The 11,651-nt window shown below is 43.1% G+C and overlaps 1 protein-coding gene across 1 annotated transcript; it reads right to left on the reverse strand.

The window, feature by feature from the left end:
• Positions 1 to 4,387: 4,387 nt before the first annotated feature.
• LOC139750071 (uncharacterized) lies at positions 4,388 to 5,236 on the reverse strand. The gene has a single exon (XM_071664406.1). It carries the CDS (start codon positions 5,234 to 5,236, stop codon positions 4,388 to 4,390), a length of 849 nt encoding a protein of 282 aa, XP_071520507.1.
• Positions 5,237 to 11,651: the final 6,415 nt, after the last annotated feature.

Raw genomic sequence — 11,651 nt, forward strand, 5'->3', positions numbered from 1 at the left:
ATATATATATATATATATATATATATATATATATATATATATATGTATATATATATTATCCGTGGGGATAGGGGAGAAAGAATACTTCCCACGTATTCCCTGCGTGTCGTAGAAGGCGAGCTAAAAGGGAAGGGAGCGGGGGGCTGGAAATCCTCCCCTCTGTTTTTTTTTTTTTTTTAATATTCCAAAGGAAGAAACAGAGAAGGGGGCCGGGTGAGGATGTTTCCTCAGAGGCCCAGTCCTCTGTTCTTAACGCTACCTCGCTGACGCTGGAAATGGCGAATAGTATGAAAGAAAAAAGAATATATATATATATATATATATATATATATATATATATATATATATATATATATATATATATATATATATATATATATATATTGGAAAGGATCACGATTTTGCACGTGATCAAGTATACTCTTATGAGTCCACTAGGAAAATAAACACGATAAGTTCCCAAGTGCACTTTCGTGTAATACTCACATCATCAAGGGAGACACAAGAGAGAAATATAACACTCAATTGATATACAACGAAGAGACGTAGCTAGGACGCCATATGGTAAACATGTGATTGTCCAAGACAGACAACAAGCGTATCATAAACTTATTATGTGGACAAGAAGGTGAATTGTTTACAAATTTTATCAACATTAAAGTTATCCAATTTGTATACACCATCACTAATATTAAGATTATAATTCTTTGTGTATTCAGAAATAGAAGATTCAATGATATTTCTCGTGGTGCTGGAGTTAGAGTTAATAACTGAGATGGCATTATTAACTCTAATTCCAGTACCACGAGAAATACCATTGAATCTTCTATTATTAAATACACAAAGAATTATATACCTTAAGGAAACCAACATGGCGGTCAAAAATAAGCTTTAGGAATGAAGTTTATGAATGGAATATCAGTGAGACGATCCAAATGACGAATGAATGAGAGCGTAGTCAACATACAATATAAAAGGACATATTATGAATGGCAACCAGGCAAGTAACGGCTCAACTGAATGGAAGGATTTAAAAGTTCGCGTTATATGACGAATTTTGATAGATTATTCAAATTTCCATTCCAGTTATGAAACTTAATGGTTGTGTTCAGTTCTAGAGACAAAGTTTAAAGGCTTATGTTTCAGAGATGAACCACAAAGGATATCGTTAAATTAACTGACATTAAAATTTGTCAATTAAGTGAATCATTTTGTACAATACCTGTAATTTGACGGAGTTAAAAGTTCGCATTTTCATTACAATTCTAATTCAAAAGTTTGAGTTTCAATGATGGTTTACACAAAACGTACATTTAAGTTTTGTGTTTATATGACGTATCTTAAAGGACTCTGGTAAAATAACGCAGCTGGAAGGTTTACGTTCAAATGACGGTGTTTAAATGTTTATTGATGAATGGTAGATTTAAATGGATAGATTTTAAGTTCGCGTTTTCATGAGCGACTTTAAACCTTGTGGTTGAATGTCACAGTTTAAATGTTGGTATGTACAATGTTGACCAGATGGCGGTAGTGTGTAGACACAGCCATACCAGGTCGTATTTATCATCATTAAAGTCACCTTCCTTACTTACTTATGGCGGCGATGAAATTCACTGGTTCTTGATTGTGCACCAATTAACCTATCAGATAATGGTACAATGTTTGCCTGGTGTTGCATATATCACGTCTGTTGTTGAAACACAAGAATGCCAGGTGACTTTGGGAGTGGATGATAATATAAAGATCAATATTAATGTGGGAAATCTTGAACCGCCATCACCAGACACAACACATGTTTGGATCTGGCGGGGGGAGGGACTTGCCTGTGACGTCACGATGCCCCGCCTCCAGCCTGGCGCCGCTCTGTGTGTGTGTGTGTGTGTGTGTGTGACGTCCAGCGACCTATAAGTAAGGTCATTAGGCCTGCAAGCCTGTTTGATTGTTGACTGTGTAAAGTCCCTACATAATAATGACATAAAGACCTATAAGTACTACCTCGTCCTAGGGGAAAAGAAAGAAAGATGATTGGAAGAAAAGTTGGTAAGTGGTTATTGTGTGGAGGTGGCAGAGCCAGTGGGCACAACATGCAGTGGTGCAGCTGCCAGAACCACTGCGAAGAAGAAAGGATACATTAGAGATAGTTCTTCACCATAACATAGAACATATATATGAAATATAACATAATGACTTGGGTAACTCGTCAGCTGGACACCATAACGGAACCAACCCTAGGCCGAAACCACCCTCGATCCTGGCCAGCAGCATAATGATCAAATTGCTTCTCCCACCACACTACAACCAGCCCAGAGTGAGAGTAGCCACACCACGAAGCCAGCTCCGGCACAGAGTCCAACCAACGAACCACATTATATCATCTTGATTATTTCTGTTTCCTTGGGAAAAATAAACAACTGGTTAATTATGTTGTTATCATCACTAAGTAGATTGTAGATGGTGAAGTTAGTTATTTTGTTTTTCAAATAATTGGTCAGCCTTTTCCTGTTTTCACAATGTTTCGTGCAGTGTGTGAAGAGATGGTGTATTGGCAGATTGGATTGGCAGGTTTCGCATCTTGCTGGAAAGTTTGGGTTTATATATGGCTGTAGGTGGGTGTTGTGTGTGATGTATGGCTGTAGGTGGGTGTTGTGTGTGATGTATGGTTGTAGGTGGGTGTTGTGTGTGATGTATGGTTGTAGGTGGGTGTTGTGTGTGATGTATGGCTGTAGGTGGGTGTTGTGTGTGATGTATGGTTGTAGGTGGGTGTTGTGTGTGATGTATGGCTGTAGGTGGGTGTTGTGTGTGATGTATGGTTGTAGGTGGGTGTTGTGTGTGATGTATGGCTGTAGGTGGGTGTTGTGTGTGATGTATGGTTGTAGGTGGGTGTTGTGTGTGATGTATGGTTGTAGGTGGGTGTTGTGTGTGATGTATGGCTGTAGGTGGGTGTTGTGTGTGATGTATGGTTGTAGGTGGGTGTTGTGTGTGATGTATGGCTGTAGGTGGGTGTTGTGTGTGATGTATGGTTGTAGGTGGGTGTTGTGTGTGATGTATGGCTGTAGGTGGGTGTTGTGTGTGATGTATGGTTGTAGGTGGGTGTTGTGTGTGATGTATGGCTGTAGGTGGGTGTTGTGTGTGATGTATGGTTGTAGGTGGGTGTTGTGTGTGATGTATGGTTGTAGGTGGGTGTTGTGTGTGATGTATGGCTGTAGGTGGGTGTTGTGTGTGATGTATGGTTGTAGGTGGGTGTTGTGTGTGATGTATGGTTGTAGGTGGGTGTTGTGTGTGATGTATGGCTGTAGGTGGGTGTTGTGTGTGATATATGGTTGTAGGTGGGTGTTGTGTGTGATTTATGGTTGTAGGTGGGTGTTGTGTGTGATGTATGGCTGTAGGTGGGTGTTGTGTGTGATGTATGGTTGTAGGTGGGTGTTGTGTGTGATGTATGGTTGTAGGTGGGTGTTGTGTGTGATGTATGGTTGTAGGTGGGTGTTGTGTGTGATGTATGGCTGTAGGTGGGTGTTGTGTGTGATGTATAGTTGTAAGTGGGTGTTTTGTGTGATGTATGGTTGTAGGTGGGTGTTGTGTGTGAGGTATAGTTGTAGGTGGGTGTTGTGTGTGATGTATGGTTGTAGGTGGGTGTTGTGTGTGATGTATGGTTGTAGGTGGGTGTTGTGTGTGATGTATGGTTGTAGGTGGGTGTTGTGTGTGATGTATGGTTGTAGGTGGGTGTTGTGTGTGATGTATGGTTCTAGTTGGGTGTTGTGTGTGATGTATGGTTGTAGGTGGGTGTTGTGTGTGATGTATGGTTGTAGGTGGGTGTTGTGTGTGATGTATGGTTGTAGGTGGGTGTTGTGTGTGATGTATGGTTGTAGGTGGGTGTTGCGTGTGATGTATAGTTCTAGTTGGGTGTTGTGTGTGATGTATGGTTGTAGGTGTGTGTTGTAGGTACAGTTGTGACGTAGACGGGCCAGAACGACTTCCTCTCTTCTGTTCTTCGTGTATCACCAGGTCGTCCAGTCCGTTACTTGTGGTTTATAATTTCTTTGTATAGTCAGACTGGTCCACTGACTTTGCCACAGAAGAAATATTGAATTCTTTCCCAAGGAAAGGCAGGAGCCCAGCTCCCGAGGGATCGAAATCACCTCTTCGAGTTCTGAGGTCGACTTCGGCAACCGGTCTGCCTGCTCATTGTTGCCGTATATATTGCAAATGACCAGCCAGGTACCTAGATCAAGATGATATCTTTATTACATGTATTAACTTTAGTAATGATATTACCATGAATTTTATTTGACTGTGTGGCTAGAGTTAATTGCCCTAAGGGCTGAAAGTGAATAAAAAAAAAATCATTGCTTTGTCATTATTTGAACTGAGTATGTAATCAATGGCTCGATCAGTAGCAAATAATTTTGCCTGAAGCATAGGATTCATTGCGTTTGGGAGTTTCACAAGACTCCTTAACCCTCTTCCTAGCCTCGCCGTACGAAATGTTGTTACGTGTCTTCATCTCACACACTTCCTTCTCGAACCTGAACCGGGGACATTCCCGGTCCCAGCTCGGATGGTTACCATTGCAATTGACACACAACATCCTGCCATTTGTACAGCTGTCAGCAGTGTGACCGTCGGTAGCGCACTTCCCACATTTAGCAGAAAACGAACAAGATTTTTCTGGGTGACCATAATGTTGGCATTTGAAGCAACGCAAAGAGTTCGGGATGTAAGGTTTTACTTGGCAACGTAAGCAAGCAACGAAGATCTCATCCGGGAGCTTTGATTGTCCAAATGTCAAATTTATCAAGGGCGTCCAACGTCGTGTGCCATTTACAAATTTGGTGATGTACCGGGCAGCCACGACATCAACGTCTGCCAGTTCCTTCACAATTTCGTCCTCCGACATATCCATGAGTTCCGGACAATAGATAATTCCCCAGCACGAGTTCGTAGATACTGGAATTGTGACCACGACCTTGTGAATATGGAATTGGGTCAACTTGAGCAAATCGGCTACCTGATTCGCCCACCTGACCTTGACCAGATCACCACTTGCCAGTTTCCTGACCATGTCAACGGGTCCTGACCAGCCATTAGTTACCTTCCTGATCAAGAAGGGATTGAGGGAGGCCAGGGGCGTTGAACTGGTCTCATGTATGTTAACAAATTTAACGTTCCTAGCTATGATGATGGGTCGTTCACTACCACTTCCCAGTACGGGGGCAGTGCATGGTTTCCCGTTATCCATTCTAACAGGGACCTAGTCCCAACCTGGGGTGGTGAGCCACCCCAGACAGTGGGGAAAAATGAACTACCTTAACCCCACAAAAAAGATGAGGCAGTTGGTCGAGCAGTAAGGTTTTCAGAGTGGGGCCGGACGCACTAAGGCCAGGCTCAGTTCTCGTGCGGTCGGTGAAAGTTTAATCCTGCACAATCAACCTTATGAATACAAGTTGGACGCAACAGATATCAAGACTTATAAACCAAGCCAGGGTAAGCACGGGAGGAAGAGCTACAACCTGGCTACAAGACGCAGCAGCGGTCACCACCGTGGCAGCAACGTGACTGTGATGATGATTGTGTCATGTTAAGTTCTTATCTTGATGTTATATATATAGCATTACTAATGACCTTGAGACTCCTCTTACATGTTCAATATATATTCATACAGTTACATTATCATTCTTTTAATTTCATTTTGTGTTTAGAAAATATATATGTCATTATAACTGTTATACACCATTTCAAGTGTTCACAAACATAATAAAGTTATGTTTACATTTGAAAGACAGACAACAGGAGGCCTGATTGGCCCACGACTGGATTGTCTGAAAAACAACAACAATAACTTGACAAGAAAAATTTGATTCTGCACATTAGCCTTCTAGTGTCCCCGTTATCGCTGTCGTTTATGCGTTTATTTCTTGAGTTTTTCTCAAAGTATACCTTAATTTATAAGATATTTTTCTAAACGACTTTTGAAGGTATTTATGGTTTTAGCATTCACTACGTCTGACGGTAACTTATTCCAGTGCTAAACCACGCCTATAGGAAAAGAAGCTTTATCCCACGTCCGTACTACATCCTTTAGCTATCCCATTTCTCCTAGTAACTGCATTTTCTTGCATTTCGTAAAGATGCTCGACGTTTACTTTATCGAACTTATTCAGAATTTTGAACACTTGGATTAAGTCGCTGCGAAGTCAACGTGTCTTAAGTGAGAAGAGATCCAGTCATTATAGCTCTCTTCGTATACCAGATTTCTAAAGGATGAATGCCAGATTTCTTCAACTTGCCTGTCGGCTGATAGAGAGAGAGAGAGAGAGAGAGAGAGAGAGAGAGAGAGAGAGAGAGAGAGAGAGAGAGAGAGAGAGAGAGAGAGAACATATCTACGAGTGTTTACGATCACAAAAAAATACTGAAAACCAAGGCCCCGCCGGGAATCGAACCCGGACCAACTGTTTATGAGGTAGATGTGCTAACCACTACACCACGGAGCCACTTTGTTGTTCGGTTTTACGGCCATCGACCTATTAGGAAGGTCATTAGGCCTGCAACCCTATTTAATGTATGACTGATGTCATCTTTCCTAAATGCCTATGAAAAAAAAGTATAAGTGATTTTTATGTAATGATATTATAAATCATGATATATATAAGTAGTGGAAATAAAAGATCTGTGGATATTTGGCCGACGTGTCTGTAAATACCACCCAGTGGGCACAGTATCCACGGTTGCATTTTACCCAAGAATGCGAGAAGATAGGACAGGTTAGGGACAGGCTTCCACCATGACATACACACACAATAGTTAGTCGGAGGTCCGCCGACTCAACACCATGGCGCAGCCGACCCGGAGGATGACCACCTCCCTCAGAGGCCGACCGCCTAATGAATGGACATGTCCACCCACCACCATGCGACCAGCCCAAGTAGGAGGAGCCGCACATCAAGCCGACCCCGCCACAGTGGAGAATCCGTGAACCACCTTACATCATCTTGATTAATTCTGTTTCTCTGAGGAAGATCATCAATTTGTCAATTGTACTCAGGTTATCCCCGAGTACATTAGTGATGTTGAAGGAAATGTTTTGGTTGATGTGGTAATCTAAAAATTTTCTTCTATATTGCTCATATCTCCTGCATTTTAGCAGTAGATATTCTACTGTTGATGTCTGTTTCCACTGTTGGCATACGGGTGGAAAGCTTTTGGTTATGTATGGCTGCAGGTGGGTGGTGTAGGTACAGTTCATTCTGAGGCGGCCAGCACGACCTCTTCTCTTCTGTTCTTGCGGTACGAGGTCGGCCAGTCCGCCACTTCTTGCTGGTATTTTTTGTTGATGGTCAGGTTGGTCCACTGACTCTGCCACAGAAGATGGATTGATCTCTTCCCCAAGGAAAGGCAGGACCCCAGCTCCCGAGGGATCGGAACGGCCTCCTCGAGTTCTGAGGTCGACTTAGGCAAGCTGTCTGCCTGTTCATTGTTGCCGTATATATTGCAATGACCCACCAGGCACTCAGATCAAGATGATATCTCTCTCACATGAATTTAGTTTATTAATAATCTTCCCCTGTAATTCACAGGACTCTGTATATTCAGAGCTTATTGCTTTAAGAGCGGAAAGAGAATCAGAAAAAATTATGACTTTACTGTGATTTGAATTAATTATATAGTCTATGGCTCGATCAACGGCAAACAATCCAGAGCAAAATACAGATGTATGGTTCGGCAAGCGGTATCTGAGTGTACACTCCATCGACCACACACTTGCACCCACACATTCATCCGTCTTGGAGCCATCAGTGTAGAAGTGAACATACGATAAGCGATCATTGATGACCTGACGAAAACGCTGGTATACCTCACCCTCCGATGTGTGTGTTTTTTGGTTGGTAGCCAGCTTGTCTTGATGCTAATTTTGGAACCCTCCCAGGGGAGTAAGGAATTCTTGACCAGCGAGTCTACTTCATTCACTTTAGTACCGGAGTTCTCACTGAGGTAGTGTATTCTGACGGTCAGGGGCCTGATGCTTCTGTTGACGAGCTGTGAACATTTCAGAATGAGGCGACAAGCAGTTGTATTGTTCCTTCTGGCCATCAGAATACCGCTTTGCCGCGACAGGATCTCACGTCTTAGTCGGAGAGGAGGTACATGGGCCTCAACTTCCAATCGTGGAACTCTGGTACAGGTTAGAGCTCCAAGGCGCATTCGCAAACATTTATTCTGTATCACATCCAACCTCCTCAGGGTATACTCGCTCGCCGAAGCCTACACCTGAGAGCCATAGTCTAATTTAGATCTAATCAGCGACTTATAAATCATTAATAAAGATCTTCTGTCGGCTCCCCAGAAGGAAACCGAAAGGCATTTAAGAATATTTAGTCTTTTACTGCAATTTGTTACTAAATAGTCGACATGACTTTTCCAATTTAGTCTTTTATCAAAATTTAAGCCGAGGAATTTAACTGTATTTCGAAACGGGGTCGGTTTGTTGTCTAACGTTAAATGCAAATTCGGGATAATAATTTTTCGGGTGAAGACAACCGCGATACTTTTGTTGGGTGAGAACTTAAATCCTCACTGTAGCGCCCAACGATGAACGGGCTCAAGCGCAGCTTGAACCCGCTCAGCCGAAAATTGTGCACTAGGCGAAGATGTGCCATAGCGCACAATCATCAGCATAAAGCGAGTATTTAAGATCTCGCGGGACGGAAGCTGGAGACAGAATATCATTAATCATAATATTAAATAATGTTGGGCTAAGAACGCTGCCTTGCGGCACCTCATTCTCTTGGACAAATGTGTCCGAAGTGACACCGAGCGCTGCAAGTTTCACAGCAAAAGTTCTATTGTTTAAAATTTTTAATAGATATGGGTAATTATCCTTTTAAACCAAAAGCATAAAGTTTGCTTAAAATTCCGTTTCGCAATGTCTTCTCGAATGCTTTTTCTAAATCTAAAAATACGGCAACCAAAAAACGCACTTTACTGATTGACTCTAAGATAGAATGTTCTAGGTGTATTAAATGATCCACTGTGCCTCTGTTACGACGGAAAGCACACTGTTGATCATCTAATAAACCCTTTGATTCTAACAAAAAAAAAAAGTAGCCTTCTGTTAACCCTTCTCTCCATGGCCTTACGAATGCAGCTCGTAGCGGAACAGGTCGAAACGAATTTGTATTCGTCTGGCGTCCGGAGCGTTTTGGGATGGGGATGACGTGCGCAAAGTGGCATGAGTTTGGAAACGTTCGAGACGTCCAAATCTCATTGTACAATGCTAACAACTTAGACAGGTTGGCCTGACTAAGGTGCTGGATCATCCCGTAAGTGATCCCGCTGGGTCCCGGGTTCGAACCTTGACAGGATTTCAGGGCAAGAAGCAGTTCTGTCATGGTGAACGTTTGGTTGTAATCAAAAGTATCTTCTGTGGCAAAGTCTGGTAAGTGCAGCTCGGCCTGTCGCTTGTGGTGTAGGAAGCGCGGGTCGTAATTGGCCGAGCTGCTTGTTTATGAGAATCTCCTGGCGAGTGTGTGGGCAATGTCCACCGGGTCGTCGATTATTTGATCTTGGTGGAGGATTTGAGGAGGAAGTGGTGGCTTGTATTTTCTTTATTTTATTAATTGTGGACCAGACCTGACTTACTGGTGTGTCCTTGTTCACGGTGGAGACCAAACCGCGCCGGAAGTCTCTTATGGTTTGTTGGATAGTTCTATTTGCCTGAGCCCTCGCACGTTTGTATGCAACAAAGTTATTATCTGAAGGCTCGTTGTCGACCATCCTGTATCTTCTATTGCGCTCACGCAGTGCATGTCGGCAATCTGGTGTCCACCAAGGAAGTCTATGCTTTGTGGAGACTGTAGAAACCTTAGGTACAGAGTTCTCAGCAGCCTTCGCTCTGTATGGTGGAGGTAACCTTGAGGACTTTTGCATCAATGTCACCACCGGATATACCAAGGACGGCTTGCCTTGTAAATGACACCCAGTCTGCTTTCTTATAGTTAAATTTAGGCGGAGACGAGTTGGTAATAATGTCGCATGAATAAGAAAGACAGATCGGGAAATGGTCACTTCCTAGGGAGTCGTCACAAATACCCCAAGTGATGTCGTTAAGTATATCCGGCGATGACAAGGATAAATCAATTACCGAGATATTGCCAGTTCGGTCATCTACATGAGTACTACTAACATCGTTCAGAAGAGCGAGGTTGGCGTTTATCATAAAATCAACCATTTGTTCTCCCCTGGTGTCTGCCCGGATGCTTCCCCACTGATAATGATGAACATTGAAGTCTCCTAACACTACTTTACGGTGGAGCAACTGGTTAACAAGCAAGTTTAACTCATCATTATCAAGTGCATTGGAACTGCAGCAATATATTGAGGATATGGCCAAGTATGTGTTATCAAATTTTACTCTACATACGACAGCGTCTAGAGTAGAATTTAAAGTCACTCCTGTGTGAGGTAAATTTTGGTGTATATAGATAGCTACCCCACGATTCTCGTCTCTTCTATACGAGTGATAGCTATCTAAAGCGGAACAGTCTTCGACTGTGTCGTTTAGAATGGTCTCCTGTAGACATATCACGGCTGGCCTATACAGTGCAAGCAACAGTTGTAATTGTGCTTGCTTATGCCTAAGGCCTCTACAATTCCACTGGATGATGTTGAACGTGTTAGTTTATTTAACCGACCAGTTTTCTTAGCCAGTTTATGTCGGGACTTGGGCGAGTCCCCAGGAGAACATGATCGGTCCCTGGAAGTGGATGTTCTGGCTTCCATCACTTCTATGTCCTCCAACGAAGAGGACCTGTGAATCACAGACCTCTTTGGTGGAGGTACTGGCACGATGACGTGCGACGTAGTTTTTACGAGTGTAGTTAAGTTTAAGGATACGTTAGTCTTGTTCTCTTTCTTATCTTTATGGTTGGATGAGGATGTGGTGTTGGCATAGGATTTTTTGTGGCCTTTGGATGGAGAATTTGGTATAGGATTATGTGTCAGCATCATCCACTGTGTCACCACACCTACCGATACCCAGGAGGGTAACACAAGTAATGTAGTTCTTTGGTCGGTGGCTGCTTACTACTGAGAGAGAGAGAGAGAGAGAGAGAGAGAGAGAGAGAGAGAGAGAGAGAGAGAGAGAGAGAGAGAGAGAGAGAGAGAGAGAGAGAGAGAGAGAGACAGCTTTTAGTGTGGAGCACCTCGACAAAGAATTCAGAAAGAGGCGGGCAGTCGTCCTTTCCTCTAACAGTTGCGGGATCCGGAGCTAGCGAGCACCACGCCCACTTCAGTCCACGGTCTTTGGGCCTCATATTCTAGTGAAGACAATCCAAGAATCTCACCCACATTATCAGGCTATGTTAGGTGGCCTGTTACCCTAAGAGGACAGAAGGATAATGTCTGGTGGATCTATTTCATATTTCTGGTCCTTGAGTTAGGGTTGTTGTCTGGCTTCCTGGTGAGTCTAAGATCGATAGTTTCCATCCATATTATTCACGAGGTAATTTTGCAACATATTAGAGGAATTAGGCGTTGTATGGAATGGAAGGGAGGGAGGGAGAGGGCGGGAATGAACGTAACTTACTATGAAGAGATTCTCCTGTGAGGTGGGACAAGTGCGTAGAGACAGCCAGAGAGACAGGCAGAGGCGGACCTCG

This window comes from Panulirus ornatus, chromosome 9, assembly GCF_036320965.1.
Source record: "Panulirus ornatus isolate Po-2019 chromosome 9, ASM3632096v1, whole genome shotgun sequence".
Lineage (NCBI taxonomy): Eukaryota > Metazoa > Arthropoda > Malacostraca > Decapoda > Palinuridae > Panulirus > Panulirus ornatus.

Coding starts and splice junctions, on each gene's coding strand:
- LOC139750071 (XM_071664406.1), bottom strand. CDS start 5,236: ATGGATAACGGGAAACCATGCACTGCCCCCGTACTGGGAAGTGGTAGT.